Source organism: Takifugu flavidus, chromosome 6, assembly GCF_003711565.1.
Source record: "Takifugu flavidus isolate HTHZ2018 chromosome 6, ASM371156v2, whole genome shotgun sequence".
Lineage (NCBI taxonomy): Eukaryota > Metazoa > Chordata > Actinopteri > Tetraodontiformes > Tetraodontidae > Takifugu > Takifugu flavidus.
Window position 1 is genome coordinate 11,507,713 of NC_079525.1, and position 18,922 is coordinate 11,526,634.

An 18,922-nucleotide genomic window follows, 5' to 3' on the forward strand; every position below is an offset into this window, starting at 1 on the left:
GCAGTCACAGGAGCAAACATTCAGAAAGAACATTTTTCTTGTCCACTCCCTCACCTGATGCCTGACAGCTCACCTTGCCAAAGCTGCCTTTTCCCAGCACAGCCAGGAAGGAGAAATCGGAGAGTTTGACCTGGTCCATGATGTTGGAGGGCATGAGGCTGGACTGTCCGTCTGTCTCAGACATCTTCTTCTTACCTGGGCCCAGCTTGGCTTTCTGCGAGGGAAGAGATGCTGAAAACTGAAACACTGAGGCTGACGAGACAAATAAGCAGATACAAATAGAAAAAGACTCAAACTGCACAGACAAGATTGGGTTGAGAAATTCATATTTAACTCTAATTACATCAGTGGAGAGAACCGCAGGACTTGTTTTACTGGATTCTTACCTTTCATTCACAGAATAGTAATTCCTTTACATGTATGTTGAGGGGTCCCTGATGACATTTGCTTCACATATGTTGAACGTAACACCACTTACATCAAATAAAAAATCAGCTAGTTCTATTGTTTTACTGGCGATGACAACGATGGTGCATGCAAGTCCAGCTGAGACATAATCCTGCTATTCAGTCACCTGCACTCTGCAGAGGAGCGTCAATCATGCTAAAAGCGTGCTTAGTCTCCTGACATAGTGCAATGCAATCAAAAGCTTATGGCAATCAGAAGGCTCATATAAGGCTTGAGTTAACAATTTTCTAAATTTCAGCATGGGAACACAATAACGGCTGGACCAAACATGCAGAAAAGAATGAGCCGTCTGTAGCACGTGGAAGACGGGTCATTCGGTTCAGCAAAGGAATATAAGAAATACAACAGGTTCCTTTTTTTTTTACCTATTTACGGCTCGAAGATGAAAAATAGTCAACATAAAGCGCTCAAAGTTGCACAAAGAACTGCACGGCATGCAGAGTAACGTCTGAAGCTCGAATCCATAACGACTTGATAAAACAATTAACAAACAGTTGATTTGGGTCAAAGGGAAAAAAATCAAGTCAAAAAGGGGAGACGTTGCCTGACGTGAACATCTAAACTCAGGACAATTAACGAGAGAGGACCATTGCCGAGAAGCTTTAGTTTCGTTAATGGCATCTACCAGAGTCTGCACAAAAGCACAAATCAGAGCAGAACACATCAGACCACAGCACACCTATAAGCTTTAGCCAGTAAGAAGGATCTGGCCCGAGCTGAGCAAGCAGCCTTACTTCTGTCGCCACCACACGCACCTGAGTGGACTTTTGCATTACTGCCTGGTCCTGTAACCACAGGGAAAAGGATGCCAAAAGGCCCCGCTCACTTACTGAAGTACACATTTAAGTATAGCTGAGTCGGCTTAGACAGAAAGTTGGCTGAGAGATGAGCTAAGCAATCAATTTTGATACAATGCTGACCTCTGCTAAGAAGAGATAAAAACAACTCCAATCAGTCATGTGCAGCAAAGGAAAAATATGCCTCTAGATGAGTGCAGGACCTTTTGTAAAGGAAAGAGACACAAAAATCTAAAAGTAAATAAGGCTGATCATAATTCCCCTCTAAACAGTGCCATCTAGTGGCAGCTGTTGGTCGGGATTCTTCAACGAATGAAAGCTTGTTTTGTTTAAAGCATCGTGATCATATGGCAGCTATCGGTTTCATCAATGCTGGAAACTAGCATAAACTCTCTCAATAAACTATAGACAATAGTTGCTAAACACGCTACTCAAAAGCAGCAAACGGGGGAAGCATTGAGTTCACCGGAGCACATCCAACGGTCTTTTCTGTGCATGAAGATGGGGTCAGTGTGTGACCATCTGCTGAATCACACACACACGTCCTTACAAACAATGCTGAATAATGGACCTGTTACCATGTCAACCAAATGCAGACAGTAACGGGACATTGAAATTCACCAAGTTGTTTGGCTTTAAAAAAAAGAATCCTGTCATCCAGTTCATTCCCTTTTACCCACAGCTCTCCACTGTGGTGCAGAAAATCACTTTAAAAAGCCTCCCGCGGGGGAGAGAGACTCCCACTGAGAGGACGACAATCAGCAGTACACGTTGATTGTGCGACTGACGGCCCAGTGGGGCAGATTGGATGGAGGAAAAGAGCAGATAAAACATGTCAAGGAGGACCTCGGCTGCAGAGCTCTGGGCCATGTGTACTTACACCACATATCGAGAGAAGAGGGGAATCATGGGAGATCAAAGAGGACGTGTAGGAAAGAGCATCACGTGCGCCACGAGGCCACCAGGTTACCAATGAACAGTCCTTCATACTGCCCTTTGTCCCAAAACCTTCTGCTGCTACTGACCTCACAGTCTGCTAAAGAGCTAATATACAGTATATTTAACACAGAGGTAAAGCGCTTGAATTTAAGGGTTTCACCTTATATTCTTTTCAAAAAGCTTCATTTAAAATGTGAATGCCCGCTTCCACACTGTGAAGGAGGGGAACAGCGGTAAATATTTCAACAAACACTCACCTCGAATTTCTGTCTGAGCTCCTCGTTCCCGTCATCCTCCTCTGAGATGGGAACATTGTAGTACTCGCCCTCCTCCTGGCACAACAGCTTATACCTTGGAGAAAGAGCAGAGAGCGGCCGTTAGTGCCCTTCTCCACACATCGGACCTGACACAGAGGTCCTGTGGCTGATGGGGACGCCAGCTTTAACTGTTCCCCTGAAGAGAAACTGAACCAATGGCATCGAGTTAAGTTGCCGCGTTACCAGCCGCAGACTGGAGATTTCATCAGCTCTGAGACACCGAAGGAGAGAGCGCCCATGAAGTCGTTCCTCGTGGTCCGGTCCCAGTCCCACACCTCCACTGACAGCCGGCGGTCCTTATCGGTGGCCTTCAGTTTGCTGCACGACACCAGGACGACACACATCAGCTCAGATTTCAATCATAAAGCTGAGTGTTCTTGCTAGAAATATGCTCAAATACTTCATGGGTATAATTCAATGGTAGATAATTGAATGGCAGCACTTTATTGGATTTAGAATCCATGGCAACAGATAATACGGTGAGACATTACTGGTGGACACTCTCCAGGAATCAGGCGATTCACTCACAAATTAAAGGTCTCGTTCCATCTGGGGTTGAGGTTGGAGCGGATGGTTTTGGTCTTCTTCTTGGTCTCATTTTTGGGGTCAGGGGTGAGCTTGAGCTTGACGTAGGGGTCAGACAAGCCATTGGGATCCATCGGGATCAGATTCTTGCCTTCGGTCACTGATTGGGAGATAAACAATAGAGAGAAGGTGTGAACAGGGCAGGAATTAGGTGAATGTGCACCTGTATAAGGCAGGTGTGGCCAGCGCAGTCCTACTGCTGTGATCCAGCTGGGTTTTCAATCCCACCAGGTCAAACCCTCCTGTCGCCAAGGTAACTTGGATTCCCAGGGAAAGCTGCTGTCTGTCTGGTAGGACAGGACTGGGTTGGCTACCCCTGCCGTAGGGAGATACTAACAATGGTCAGCTCATATGCTACCTGCTAATCTTTGACCTGGAATGTCGTTTGGCTGGAAATTCTAAATCTAGGTGACACTTTAGAACAATTACCTGGACATCATCTGTGTTTGATGTTCCCTTTACCCTCTCATGCTGTCTTTGTTGGGGTGTAACTGGTTACACTTGGCTGTACAGCAAATAGATGAGTTGGCTATTTTTGCTGAGGTTTTTTTTTTTTACTGTCTAATGCATCTTTGATAGAAATTAGATGTTGCCCTGGATTGAAGCACTCTCATCGTGAGAGCTCACACCAATAGTAATGGTTTCCTGTGTTTACTTTGGTTTTAGCTGTGTTTTACATGGTTAAAAAGTGTGGTCGGCACAAAGTGTTTTGGTTTGAAAAGTGATTCAAACATATTGATATGATCTGGGATGAGAGCTGGCTAATGTATTCAGTGGAAACAAACAAATCAAAACAACACACACTGCGAGAGAGGGAGCATACATTAGAGGAATGAGCGACTCAAGGTGTGGGAAGTTATCAAAGTTCCCTGACTCAGCAGCTTTTCTCAGAAACCCAAAGGGGAAGTGTAAAATCCATGCACGGACAGCCAGTGCTGTGTCTGCCTTGAATAAGTTGTATCATATAGCAGATGGCTTGTTTCATATAGGCTGTTATAATGGCATTTCAGATATGAGCAACGTATTAGTCACGTTCTGTAATAACCAAAAATAATAATAAGATAATAAGATGATGCACAAACTTTTCCAACTTTTCCAGTAATGACCGATAGAGGGCACCACAGACCTCCCAACGGAGCTGCAGCTATCGTATGGAATTCTAAGTAATTCTAAATGCTTCACAGTGCTTTCATACTCAAAGGGCAATTAATGTCCAGTTAAAATGGGCGAAATTAACATTTTTGTAGTGGAAATTAAGCACAGCCTGGTGATAGGACAAGATAGAAAAAAATATTACACAGGGAACGGATTTTACCTGAAATTTTTACTTCAACTGTTGGGAGATATAGCGCAGTGGGAACTGGAGAATGAGGCAGGGGAGACTGGGAATACCAGTGAGACAGCTACTGGGAAATAGTAAATGAAATGCAATAGAGAATCGATGAGTGAGTCTAAAGACAAAAGTAATTGGGAAGTGAGCTAGAATGAGGAAAAACTGGACTGCATTCCTTGTATGTTAAAGTACATGTTTACCCAATGCGGAGGTTTGACTGGGAAAGACCAAACCTCAGAAGGATGTTTGTTCTTCACCACCCTGTGCAAACACTCTTTAAAATGTCACTGATAGTTTTGCTGTCAGTTCCCTTGGTGATCTTTAAGTCCAGCACTTCATGGAATTGTATCCTCAAGTAAATGTCTGGTAGAACAATAAGATGTTTGTCTGGTGTAACAGCTCACTTAAAAGATGGCTGAAACATGACGACAACAGGTGTGATGTCTTTGTGCTGCCTAATATTAGAAAAAAGCAAGAAAAATGGGAGAAAACCTTCAAATGCATGACGGAATGAATTGAACATACAGGCCACTGTATCCTTGTTAAAGCCCTCAACCAATGCAAATAAAGGAAATAAACAGGGTGTAACAACATACTTTTTTTTAAGTATCCGAGGCATTCAATATTGTGCTTCTGTACAGTTCATTTGAAGAAACGGCATTGTTAATGTGGAAAACAACATCAATAATGATTAAATAAAGAAATATAAAGTAAATAAACATCCCTAGATAGACAAAAATACAATATTTCAAACAGCATTGGGAGAGGAGATAGATTACTATGCAGAGCTTTAATGTTGCCACAGTCCTTGTTTACATTTGACTTGAGATGATTATAAAACCATTTCATTGGTACAGACCTTTATGATGGATCATGTACTCAGTTAAGTACCCAGAGTTCACCACAGACCATTAAGACAGGCGATCCTGCCCCAGTGGCCGGTTCACTGGAACGGAGGTCAGCTGGCGTCGCTGCCAGCTCAAATACTTTCAGCTTTCCCATCTCAACTTAATTCATCTGAGCGATCCTTAGTGAGGAAGCTGTTGGCTTCTCTGGCACTTTGAGGGAAAAGCAAACTCGTCCAGGCCGGGACTGGACGGGCCAACCCCGACTCTATCTCCGACTCTGCCCTTTAGCAGGTCCTCACACTGACACATCCGGAGAATGTGACCGATCAGCTGATAACGGGAAAGTGACAAAGGGAACGACCGACTGTGAAAAAAAAAGAAAGAAATACAAAACTATAACCTTTACTTGCAGTTATATCTCCAACAAGCACCAGAAACAGTCTAGTAATGCCGGTATTTATCATTTTACGGCATTTTTTTGCTGATTTTTCATCCATCGAGGCAGTTTTGTGGACTTGGGGATGTTCGCTGTATCGGCCAGAAGATGTTAATGTTTGTTACTGTAGAGGTCAGCTACACCCCCAAAGGTTCAAATGTAAAATCTGTCTTCTGTGATCCACCCACACCCTACATCATCTCTGAGCGTCACTTTGACCAACACCCCCACAGCTCACCTACACAGAAATCCTCCTGACTCCCGCAGAAGCGTCGGTGCAGCAAACAGCAGAACAGACACCAGCAGAGAAGCCGCATAAAGCGCCTTCTTAAAAAAACACAGAGGAAGTGGAAGGAAGTGAGAGGGACCACGGAGGGCTTTTAAATAGGGTGAGTCAACCAGGGAACACAAGGGTAATGTAATTATTGCCACCGTCTCTCACAGGATCCCGAAGGAGCTGCAGGCGGGTTTCGAGCAGACGTGCCTGAGTTAATAGGCTGCAGACAGAAAAGCCCGCTCCCGGGTCCACTCTGGACACCAGCTCCGAGCCAACGAACAATGGCACCGCTGAAAGAACCAGGAGGGTGGCGTTCAGCGCCCCGAAGGACAGAGAGGAACTGTGTGTGTCAGCAGGACCGAGAGGGACGAGCGTCCACCCTCCACCAGAGAAACACAACCCGTTCTGTTTGGTTCGGCATTTTCCTCATTCCGCAACACAACAGGACATTCCCACATCTTTGGCAAACACACGGATCTCATCTTTACACAAGCTCGGCTTGGGTTTTACTGGAGTTCCTGTTCAAGTTCAAGGCGGCCATCTTGGTTTTGTGGGGCCGTGTTGTTGTTAAAGTGCAGTGAAAAAGTATTTGCCCCCTTCTCTCCTTCCTTTTCCTTTATTTATCACACCTTAATGTTTCAGATCATCCCAATTTATTAATTAGATGAAGCAGCATGATTGGACTCAATCATTTGGAAAGGATGATACAATCATTCTAAAGCTTTGGGACTCCAGTGAGCCACAGTTGGAGACGTAATCAACAAACAGAGAAAACTGGGAACAGTGATGAAGAGTGGTCGGCCTGCCAAAATGACTCCAAGAGCACAGTGACGACTCATCGAGGAGGTCACAAAAGAACCCAGAACAACATCTAAAGGGCTGCAGGCTCCGCTGGCCTCAGTTAAGGTCAAAGTTCATGACTCAATGATGAGAAAGAGACTGAGCAAAAATGGTGTCCATGGGAGAGTTCCAAGCTGAAATCCACTGACCAAAAAGAACACCGAGGCCCCTCTCACTTTTGCCAAGAAACATCTTGATGGTCCTGGAGACATGTGAAAAGCTATCCTGTTGGCTGAGGAGACAGAAGTAGAAGTGTTTGGAAGGCAAAACCCCCAATAACAAACAGTGGCAAGGAAAGATTCCCAATTACTGGTACTAAACCTTGAGCAGGACCAGACTAATACCTGGGTCCCTCTGTTGATGAGCGGCTGAGCAAAGGAGGAACAGGCGCATGTAAATGCATTAGTTACACAGCCAGAACAACTATTTATTAGCTTCAGGGAGAAGTTTAATGTCATTTTTTTCCTTTAATAAATGAACTCAACTGCATTTTGGGTAATCCAGTCTGATATTAAAAATTTAGTGTGACAAATGTGCAAAAATAAGACATCTTTTTCACAGCACTGAACACTAGTTTTTACTCAATGACACAATTACAATGTTCTCCAACCCTCTATTTATGCCACTTCCTAATGGAAATCCTGGTTGGAATTCAACGTTAACATTAGAAGGTGCAGATTCAGGCTTATTTACATTTACTAAGAGTACTTTCTAAGACCTTTATACTTCACTTTTAACTTTTTTTTACATCCCCTACTGTTCCATATCAGCGTGCTACAGTCTGGCCCCTGCTGTTAAGAAGGCACAATGGGAATTCTAGGACAAAAAATAAAATTATGGCCGTAAAAAACACACAAAGCAGCAGAATTATTTAATTTGCAAAAAGGAATCAGGTAATAAGACTTCATTTAAGTGGAGGAGCAAAAATTCGAACTGCTCAGACTCTTTAAACTGCTGAGAAGTGTGTAAAGCAAGAATTTCTGTCTACAGCTTTTACAGTAAACAGTGTAGAGCAGCGAGAGGTGCCCCTCCCTGGGTCAGTGTCCCTCCCTGGGTCAGTGCCCCTCCCTGGGTCAGTGTCCCTCCCTGGGTCAGTGCCTCCCTCCCTGGGTCAGTGCCCCTCCCTGGGTCAGTGCCCCCTCCCTGGGTCAGTGCCTCCCTCCCTGGGTCAGCATCCAAGAGTAAAGGGGACGACGCATCAAGGAAAAAATATACAGGAAATTTCTATAGGCAACTGGATAGCCAACGGGTCAGGATGGACAGATGTTGAATGAATAAGAATTCAGTTGGAAAAATCAACAGTCTGAGGTGAGGAGAAAGACCAGGAATTCTGCTGGACAATAGATAAGGTTTGTATTTTGTTGATGCTCCACTGCAGCAGGGTCTTAGAAAGGCACTAACCAGGTTCATGCTGACATGAAGCATCCAGGTTTGGTGACCACGCTGGTTGATTTTTAACAGGAAGTTACAAGAAGTGCGGAAAAAACACATCTTACGCAATGATAATAGAAATATATATGTGTGTCTGTGTGTCTTTGCTGAAAGGAGAAGCATAATGGAAGATAATGGAGCCACCACACATCTCCTGCCATTAACTTGACCGCACAAGAGCGGCTGGTGCTGGTTTTATTTGGAGACGGAGGTAAATCTGCACTTGTTTTCTGTTGTGCGTTAGTCACGCATGCATGTTGCATCACTGCTCTGCCCACACTGACCCTCTCCCTGGAGTGATAATTTGATAATCGTACAAGTCAGCGCTGTTCAGTGCCAGGGTCTTAGGAGGCTGGGGGCCCCTTTAGTCAGCTAATTGAATGAATGCCTGCACCTGTCAGCTCCTCGCAGCCACTGTTGTGGCGGCGGATCTGCTGATGCCTACTTAAATGCTCTCCTTGAGCTCTGATAATGTCTGACAAATGAAACAGGCATATTACGCAATGGGTGAAAGCAAAGCGAATTAAGCAGCCTGAGCAGATAAGTGCAAGTCATTCGAGTAACCGTCTCATGTGGTTATCATGTGATTTTAGCCTCTCCGATACTTAAAGCTGAACATGCACATTCAAGGATTATACACAAACAAAACAATCATCTTAAAACCACAGCATCCACTCTGCTATGATTAACTCCCAGAAGCCAACAAGTCAATTCAGGTAAAATCTTTCACTCTCCGCTTGCATTTGCAAACTACAGGGGGCGGGAATGAAAACTAAGTTGCCAAAATAGCTCGAGGGTGACTGACGATTAACCAATCATGTTGCTGGTACAGAGGCTGAGGGTGCTCATTTCAATACCCATGTGAATATACGGTACAGCTCATGTGCACTGTAAGATAAATAAGTGTTTAGCTGTACATTATGAGTGTTGATCAGATATTTGAAATAAAGCAGTAGCGCATTATATAAAATGCACTGGATATAAAAGCTTTAATATATGTAATTAACTATATTGGTGCAGAATTTCTTCATTTGTCCCCACATACCAAAGAAGCAAAGCACAAAAAGCAGAGCACCCACTCGACACCATAAGGTGCCTCTTATTTGACGTCAGCTGAGATTCAAAAGGACATAAAATCCGTTCATCAAATTCCACAAACACATAGAATTAAGTGTGTCTAATTATACACGGTTGCGAGGTAGGCAGGTGTTACTTTGAAACCAGACACATCAGTAATTAAAAAGCCCCGTGCAAAAGCCTCCTGTTGAATAATGTAATCAGAGAGATGGTTGGTCAGAGAGATGACTGATCTTTCCCCGAGCAGAGCACCTCTCTTTGTGTCATCCCGATGGGACATAAATGAATGTATCAAATGGTCTCTGCTCCTCTCCGACGCGTCAGGTGTATCCGAGGTTTCAGAGCGAGTCGTGACAGGTTCAAAGAGGCTCGCGCAGGAGACCGCACACCTCTTCAGGGCAGTATATTTGGACTGGGACTGACTTCCAAGTGTGTTGTAACCAGGACTGTGAATCTCAAAGCAGGTTTCTTTTTAAAGAGGTTTTATTGATCCAGGCAGAAAAAGAGAGACACCTTCACTGTATCCGTGCAGTGGAGAGACTCCAGCCCCGCTGTGCACAAAACAACTGGTTCCTTGGATGAACAGCACAACTGTCGGTTCATCGTTTCAAGTGAGGCTGGGTTTGGAACTCGGCTGCTTTGGAGAGAGCAGGAGTGGGGCGACACCTACCTGTGACCTGCAGGTTGTCCCCGGTGACCTCGCACTTCAGGTACAGACGGCCCCTCCGCTCGGTGTAATCAGTTCCACAGAGGCTGGGCACATTCATCACACACTGGTTGTGGACATTCATATCGCAGGCTGCAGGGAAAGAGGCCACAGATTTTAGATATGAGAATAAAACAAACACATTCTCATGGTTTATTTTTTAAATTATATAATTACCCCCCCCCCCCCCCCAGTGTAGCTTAACGCACTTACTTATGATTTCCAGAAACTGCATGCCTATATACTGGGACATATTTCAATTTCATCATGCATGTCTGGCACAATATTAAAGGATTTTTTTTCCCCGAGCAGCGTGTGACATGGACAACAGGGCTGACCCAGATTCTGCTATGTGATGTGATGTCATGCGTGCATGATATGTGCGTTAGCCAGCCCAACAAAAAAATGTTGCGGCTCGGAAACAGTTCGCGTTCCCATCACGTCTACAGGTCAGAGAGCAAGAAGTTATCGTAGAAAAGTCTGTCTGGAGCTCATTATTACTGCAAGCGTTCCTCCACAGATCTGATACAATAATTCGCCGCTCCGCCTCATTATTTATGTATAGCTGGCAGCAGTCCCGAGGCAGGGCTGGCGACATGTACCAGGTGGAGAAGATACCGAAGAGCTCATTAAAACACGTATGCTAATCCTGTAACACACGATTAAATGAGCGACGGAGGGATATTAACAAAGACGGGGGTCTATTTCTGCTGCGGCCTGAAATAGACCACGGTCGATTTTAATGAGTGGGGAGGAGGGGAGGAGGGGCAGGCCTGTAATATTCAGCCAGGAGGAACAAGTTGTATTTTCAGGAGAATGACGTTGATAAAGCGACGTTTGCAGAGCCACTTTAAGTAAACCGTCATTTTCCACTCATGCCTGATTGACCCCACATGAAGGAAAAGGTTGGATTGATTTCCCTGTTGCTGCGGGCGCTTCCGCACCAGGAGCTCCACCGCTCCAACCAAGCCAGACTGACATTTCTGCTGCTCATTCAAGCTCCAGTATAAGTGTCTATAGCCTAAACATACAAACCCCTTTGACTGTCAGTTGATATGCATTTTACTCATGTGCTCCAGCCAGCAGAGCACGGTTTAAATGTAAAAAGCTCCTTTTGTCTTTGGCGTGTGAAAACTTGAAGAGTTTACACTCACAGTCGCACTTCATGCCCTGGTGGATGAGGCCGTACAGCAGAGAGCCACAGTGGTCACAGAAGGTGGGGCTGCCATAGGTGTGGATCTTAAACTTGTGCTTTGTTCTGGGATCCTGGAGGAGTGAAAGACAAAACGAGAACCTTTTGATGAATCTAAAAGAAAAAATGCAAAATAAATGCATAATCTTTCCACTTACAACATGGTGCCCATTAAGCAGCCCAAACTGGATAAACACTCATTCACACCTGGTTGTAAACACTCCACTTTCTCCTGGGACATGTGACCCTAAGGACTCACCTGGTGGACACCCCCATTAAGTGGTTTCTATGGGCCTTTCGCTACCAGAGGATCTTTAATGGCAGCTATTCATCCAAAACCTCCTCAATGATGGACCTTCAGGTTGACCTTCACTCTATTCCCTATATCGGGAGTAGGGGTTAGGGAAGTGTGCGATTTCAGATAGCCTGATTTTTTTTCTGTACCTCTACAGAGAGAAAAGGCAGCAGAACCGAGAATATCTCCCTGTTTCATCTTTCATTTGAGGAAACACAGGGTCATGGCCTGGGAAGACTAAATCACGCTTAATGGAAGCAGAGTCTCACGAATCGCACTTAAAAATGACAGTATTACACGGCGAGGCGCCACGTTATCTACCGCCACCTTTGACCTCTTGACTACCAGATCCTTCCTTATTATAAGCCTGCTGGGATCGTTCCCTCTTACCAAGATAGAAAAGGTAACAGTCACAACACGTAGACACACATAACACATGGGGTAAAGGACACCGAAAGTGAGGTGGTGTATGATTGCACACTTGATTTCTCATAAACCAAGACTTTTAGACTGATTTGAAATGTTGCCCCCGTGTGGACCTACTGAAACTTAATGTCAGATGCAACCCCCCTCTGACTACTGACTCCCTTAAGATCTAAGAAAACAGCTCCAACACCCCCCCCCTTCCCCACATCAAGCTGGGAGCAAGAATTCTCTAGATAGTAGCAGTTGGCAGTTGTTGAATGATTCGGTCTGAACCCAAAGAGGATGAAATTTAAAGAGGGTGTTGTTGAAGTGGAAGGTCAGTCGTTCTCATATACGTCCTCCTTTTACTTGCTGATAGTAATTAGAGCCCAGTGAGGGGTCACATGTCTTCTAAATGGGCTTTATTATAGCTGAAAAGAGTCTTTCTAAGACAGGGAGAGAGAGAGAGAGAGAGAGAAGCCCATTTCACATTAGCCAAAAACCCGTTTAAACTATTGACACTTGACCCTGCAAACGACCTGAGTGTTTATTGACTCGACTCCCATCGCATGCAGCGCCTCCATGGATCAGGGTGCACCGGCTAATTTACGCTTTGATGCCCCGTGTCATTGAACTGGATTGGAAGATCGGGAACAAACCGACTGGACACCGAGCCGAAAACTGTACTTCACCAGCTAATTTTGACGTGACAGGGGTCAAACAGAGGGGCCTGCGCCACTCCAACATATCCACCCACACAGCTGATCCTGAAGGATTATCCTTTCACCCACCTCCCCACACACACACACACACACACTTTGCGTTATTCTTTCTATTAACAGCATGAATGAGTGATGCTTCTGTCACAGATGAATCACGTGTTCTAATCAAATGTCGTATAAAAGGTGTTGGGTAAACCACGGATAAAGACAAACCCCCCTGAGGGAACAGATTACCAACCTGGATCAGTTATGATGAACATTTAAACGAGGTGCAAGTGCAGGCTTGTTTCTTTGGTGTTGTTTTTTAATCTAAATGGCTCGATGCTGAAGAAAGGTTGCTATGAAGCAAACAATTCTGAATAATTGCCTCCGCAGAATTTCACCCACAAATATGAACATTGTGATAGCAGATGCGGGGCAGGGGTGGTTCTGGCGGTCCTTAAGGAGAGAACAGTGACTGATTGGCCATTTAAAGGTTCACCGAGGTGAGAAATGAAACCTGTAAATGAGTGTACCTGACTTCCCACTACTGGCTGCACCGGTTGTCCATTAACATCATCTCTGTGAACACTGGGATGGAATGGTTTACCCTTGTGGCTTTCTATCCACTATTACAGCCTAATTGGGTCTTAATGGGACATTCAAGACAGACTGGGTGGCGCTGGCTGTTCACGGTCACGGGGTTAACAAGGTGTTACACCAAAATCAATGGGCAAGTCGAACGCTAATCTTGCCACAAGAAAGCAATAACGGTGAAACGAAGCTGGCTGTGGATGTGATGAAGCGAAGAGCTCGATGACGGTCGAACACGAAAGAATTGTTAGATGATACTGACAAAAGTGCAAGAGTCGACTGTCAACAGAGAGAGAAAGCCGCTGAGGGAATCCTGGCCTGACAACAGAAGAATCGTCGTTTTATCATTTATCAAAACTCAGTAACACATGAAAAACAGACTGTATAACGTAGCGCCATGATAGAGCGTATTGTCTCTTATCTACTGGCCAAATGAGCATCTGGCTCACCAAAATAAGTAGATTTGCATGTTAAGGTAGAGATCAAAACAGGCCCACAGTAGATGACAGATCAAAAGGCTCCAGGCTGTCAGATTCGGATGAAAAAGGAGCACAGGGGGGCTCAAATACAGCTGTGCTGCCAGGGATGGTGGCTAATTAGCCAGAGCCTCCAACACGGTTTGATTAGCGAGCGGGACGCTGACCAGTCACTGCTAATGAACAGGTTGGCAGGGTGAGGCTGAGTGGAATCTTCCCAGCAGCTTTGGGAGAAGCCAGGAACAGAAGGTAGATAATATATAATGGGTAAGACATTTCACTCCTTTACCAAATCTTTCAGTGTAGAAATGATACTGACTGATGTGTAAGTCTGTTGTTAGAGGAGATTTAAAAAACAAAACAAGAGCCTATTGTGAAGAGGGAGTTTGCATTCGGCCTGGCAGATGGCTTAAATTTCAGTAGCTGTGAGTTGAGACGCACCGCCACCCTTGTGACTGTCACTTTTTATGTTATTGCATTGGAAGATAGGAAATGACCCCCACAGCAGTAAGAGGCTTGGTATTCAAGAGACTCCACCGGCCTCCTACGGAGTCCAAAGAGACCCACCTGATGTGACATTTACAGCAAGGAGGGACAGAGAAGGAGGAGGAGGAGGCTGTGTTTTTAATGCGTCGAACCCCCGCTGATCTTACCGCTGCCTAAGGGTGAGTACTTACCTCACAACCTCGCGTTCTCCTCCAACAAATGCACCCTTTCCCACCCTTTCCCTCCCTCACAGGTGAAAGAGGTGACGTTTGAAAGAAGCAAGGAGCAGTTGATCCGTGTTTGTGTTTACTGTACATGCAGCCATGCGAGGAAAGACACGGCGCACTCTTGGCTCCAAATCTCAAATGTTGTTGAACAGATGAGCAAATGTTTGACAAGTGCACTCCTAAAGACCTGCAGTGTTTTATTTGCCTTCATAATTATCCTCTAGAGATGATTGGCAAGCTGAAGAAGTTCTCATGTTACTGAGCCATACTGGATTCTTTCAACACGCAGGTGAGTTGTTTAAAAGACGGTATTCCATAAAACCGTGGTTAAATATGTGGCACTATACTCAGAGTCCCTTTCAAAGCCTCGTCACACCCTTTTGATGCTGGTGACACCCGGCCGCCGTGTAAATAAAAGCGTTCAAACGTGATCGGCAGAACATGACGGAGAGTCGGCGACCTGGCCTCAACCCTCTCCTTCAAACCCTGAAACCAATTGAGCGAGCGACCAAAAGGAACGGCGTCTAGTGTCCCGACACCGTGCCGCACTGTGAGAGGGCCCCGTTCTCAACTCGCTGCTGCACAACCAGTCACCAACAGCACTTCACTAACAATGGAATAACACAGCAGCTATTTTTGCCTTTAGTCCCAGGGAATGCTACAGCTCCTGCTTATTACACCTTCTCTGTCATTTCTAAGTATCATCCTCGTTAGTGTTAGCGGGTGCTAACTGTGTGCTGTGTCACACGTGTCAGTGTCGCCACTCACAGGCCTCTTATCTTACTGTTTATACAGATACAACTTTGTGTCCCTATTATGCTTCTGGAATGTCTACACAGACCATCGAGGTACAACAGGTCTGCACTAAACAGACTGCTTAAACGAGGACTTACATAATAGAGGGCTGCAATTCCTCACTGCACAGCGCAGCAGCAGGCCACTACATGCATTTTATATATATATATATATATGTAGAAGTAAAAGCTGCAGCCTACATGGGAGAGTAAGATGAAACTATCGCTTATTCAGACCTGAGGTGTTGGGCTTGGCACGTTACTATTTTTAGCTTATAAATCGCTACCCTGATTCCTCTTGACCTTTTTGCTAAGCTGCTGAGTGTTGAGGGGAAGAACAGGTTGACACCACCTCTCACAAGGGGCTTTCCTTGCCTTGTTGTAGCTGTTAATACATCTGTCTTAGCCCAGAGCTCCAGATAATAGCCGACAGCTCCGGATAATAGCCGACAGCTCATGGCTGACACTTTTTGTTATGGTCAAGCTACAGAATTCATTTTGTCAGAAAGTCAGAAAAATGGTTCTTATTTGATTTGAGGTCAACTTTCTTTCTTTCTTTTTACAAACCGTTTATGCCACTCAATCATAAGTGTAATTTTTAACTGGCTAAAGGACACTTTTCTGTAGTTGGCTCTAGAATAGCTGAACTGAACAAGGATCCCAGGTCTACTCTCCATCCTTTACATACATCACATGCTGTACAAAACACAACTCCTAAAACAGAAGGCTCATGCAAAGCTGCAGACTTTTAAAGCCATTCCACAGAATGTAATCAAACAAAATTGGGGTTTTAACTAAACTAGTTTTAGTAAAACCAAAAAAAAGACAGTTCTTCGGATCAAGTGTAATGCCAGAATAAGACACGGACCATCTGTTAGGTGCTTCATAATGAGCAGAAGTTAGATGTGTTTCAAAGTTAAACTCTTGGCAGTCTTATTTCATTATAATGAGCCACCTGACAGGGCCCCGGAACTGTGCAATGGACTGCAGACAACTTATTCAAAGTTAACTCTATCAAGTGTGTTTCATTTGTGGTCTGTATGTGTGCACATGGGGAGTTCACTTTGGAACAGAGAAACAAAGGATAAGGTTGTTAGCCTAATTCCAAATAATTCCAAAAGGTGTAGTTCTCCAGCCACAATGGAAGCTTGCCATGGGAAAGCGTCATAGTCCAGACATTAGTTTAAAATAAAAAAAACTTAATTTTGCCAATCATATGAGCAAAGTACTTGTTGAAAATGTCCAAATTATGTGTTACCTTATCACAATGACCATAAATGGACAGTAAACATAGGTAGAGAGAACAGGGAGTCCGAGGAGAGAGGGGGGAAGAAGAGCTGACGTATCTCTACTGTTCTATTTCTAGACATTCAGACTTACTGCTGGTTCAGCTACAGGCCTCGTCGTTATGTGTCAGGTCAAACTGAGACTTCAGAACCTCTCAGCGTTCTGTTACAAGCAGTTTTATCTCATTGGGTTAATGACATTTTAGGGAGAAACAATGTTGAGTGAGGTTGAAACAAGGCTGCCTGCCAGGATGAATGGTGTGTTTGTTCTTCTACCAGAATGCACATTTCACTGGCAAAATAGGGACGTGGCTGTTTCACAAGGTCTGTTCGAAGCCTGTGAAGAGATGTGAGGGTTAGGCGTTTAGTTGTGACCATCCTCGTAAAAGGCATGTGCAGCGGTGGCCAAGCCGGTCCTGGGAGAGCTGCACTCCAGCGGGGTTTTCTGTCCTACTGGTAGACAACTGCTGTCACCATGGGAACTAGTGCAGTGCCATTTCTAGTGCAGTGACAAGTATGTCAGGAGGACACACTTTGAAGTATGTACTTTCTGTCAATGGAAGATTCTTGTGAGAGAGACAGAAAGACAGTACACACCTGAAGGACTTTCAGGCTGTGAGTAACTATGCAGCCTTTTTGTCCGTCTTTCCTTAAGTGCGTTACATGTACACGAGGAAACCAAAGAGTTCGATTACATAAATTGCACGTGGACGCCGGGAAGTGGAATCAGCCCAGAATAGCCAGGATGTAGCCGGTCTACCTCCCCGAGATAGCTTGGTTTTGAGTCAACTTATGAGAGCACGTGGACAGCAAGCCAGCCTATGCGATCTGAGCGTTTTCCTTATATTTTGCTGACCAAAAGATTTGAAAGCATGGATGGGCGACTGGTTGTATCCTCTGTGAACCCACTGCGCTGTGCGCACCACCATTAACACAGGGCTACAAAAGCAGCCTACAAACAGTAGCCAAGAACTGATGCTTAAACCGCTGCCGCTGATTTAGTTGAGGCTGCTACCGTGTTGGTTAACGTCTTTATAGACTGTTTTGGTGTGATGTAAAAGGTCAACCGGTGTGGCGTAAAAAGTCCAGTTGCATAAATTATGAAGGCCAGTTGCCAGAAGTTCAGTCATATTTAGATGTGCATGTGAACACACTCACTGAGGAGAATCTCCCATCCATTGTTGGTGTGAAAAGTTCTCCATCTCCACACTTTGGGTCTTCGTTACCGCTGACCGAGACTCTTCTGCCCCAACAGAGGGCAGCAGAAAGTGTTTCTACCCTTGTCCAGATCTGTGTCCAGCTACAGCTCTGTCTCTGAGCTCTTCAGGCAGTTCTCATGACCTTGTGGTTCTCATTTTTGCTTTGATATGTGTGTACCTTCAAAATCAGGTCCAAACCCTTCTATTCAATACACTATGACTCAGATGAAGATACAGAACCACCTCAAAGTTGAACATAAGGAAAGGAAGGTCCCTCTACAGCCTCCATGAGGGTGACGGCAACGACTGTAAATACATATTAGGAAATCAAATCAAATCAATCTTTATTTATATAGCGTCTTATACAATCTGGTCTGGCCTGTCAGGTGATCAAATGGCACCAGGTTCCAGGAGAAAGCTGAAGTCCACCTGGAGGAGCATGAACTCCTGCTGATTGCAGCTCTCATAGGCCTGGTTTGACCAACCCCGGACTACAGAACGCATTATGTCAACAAGAGTCCCCACAAAAATAGAAGTATATGCATCTAATAATCAATTATTAGTTACGAATAACCCATCAAGGGTGACGGTGTGTCTAATTTCCAGTCCACCGAGGTGTGATTATTTACTCTAACTAAAGTAAAAAGTATGGAAGGCTTTTTGTTCTCATCGAGAAAGTTAACAGAAGGGGTTCAGACTGTTCACATGGCTGGATGGTATCAATAGTTTACCAAAAATATCACATCTCTCGGTAATATAATGAGACTTCGGTTATTTTGCATTGATCTGACATGATTTACACTCATTTCTGTTTATTGTTAGCAACAAATCTGCCATATAATGTTGCTGAGCGAAAAGAGCCTTCGCACCTATTGTGCATAAATATTAATAGAAGGACAGTCGAATAGAGCCGTTTATTTCGTCTCTGTAAACAACTTCCTGGACGGCTCTGCGTGTCGCGGGGCATTGGAACTCAAATTAACATACATTCATCTGAGACGCTGCTGCCTGTGAAACTGGAGCTGTTCTGTTTTGTGTGATATCAACACACATCAAGATGGAGGTCTAAAGGGGGTGTACACCCACATGTGTTTATATAAGTTAATGTCCCCACAGGAGGTTTAATTCTGGCTCAGAGCTGAGGGAGTTTATGAGGCCCTGTCAGCCAGAGAAGCACAAGCCAGGAGCAAACATCCAGCTGAGATGTGCCGTC

The 18,922-nt window shown here is 44.7% G+C and overlaps 1 protein-coding gene across 2 annotated transcripts in view; it reads right to left on the reverse strand.

Moving 5' to 3' along the window:
- The window catches only part of LOC130527887 (protein kinase C alpha type), a 63,681-nt gene that overhangs the window by 18,253 nt on the left and 26,506 nt on the right, over positions 1-18,922 (reverse strand). The window contains exons 4-10 of one of the 2 annotated variants that reach the window (XM_057036723.1): positions 11,209-11,320; positions 10,019-10,147; positions 3,050-3,206; positions 2,705-2,839; positions 2,462-2,555; positions 1,224-1,253; positions 74-214 (exon numbers count right to left, since the gene is read on the reverse strand). In XM_057036723.1, the coding sequence (XP_056892703.1) occupies positions 74-214; positions 1,224-1,253; positions 2,462-2,555; positions 2,705-2,839; positions 3,050-3,206; positions 10,019-10,147; positions 11,209-11,320 (798 nt within the window). The remainder of the gene's footprint in view (positions 1-73; positions 215-1,223; positions 1,254-2,461; positions 2,556-2,704; positions 2,840-3,049; positions 3,207-10,018; positions 10,148-11,208; positions 11,321-18,922) is intronic. The other variant, XM_057036725.1, reaches the window with a different exon arrangement.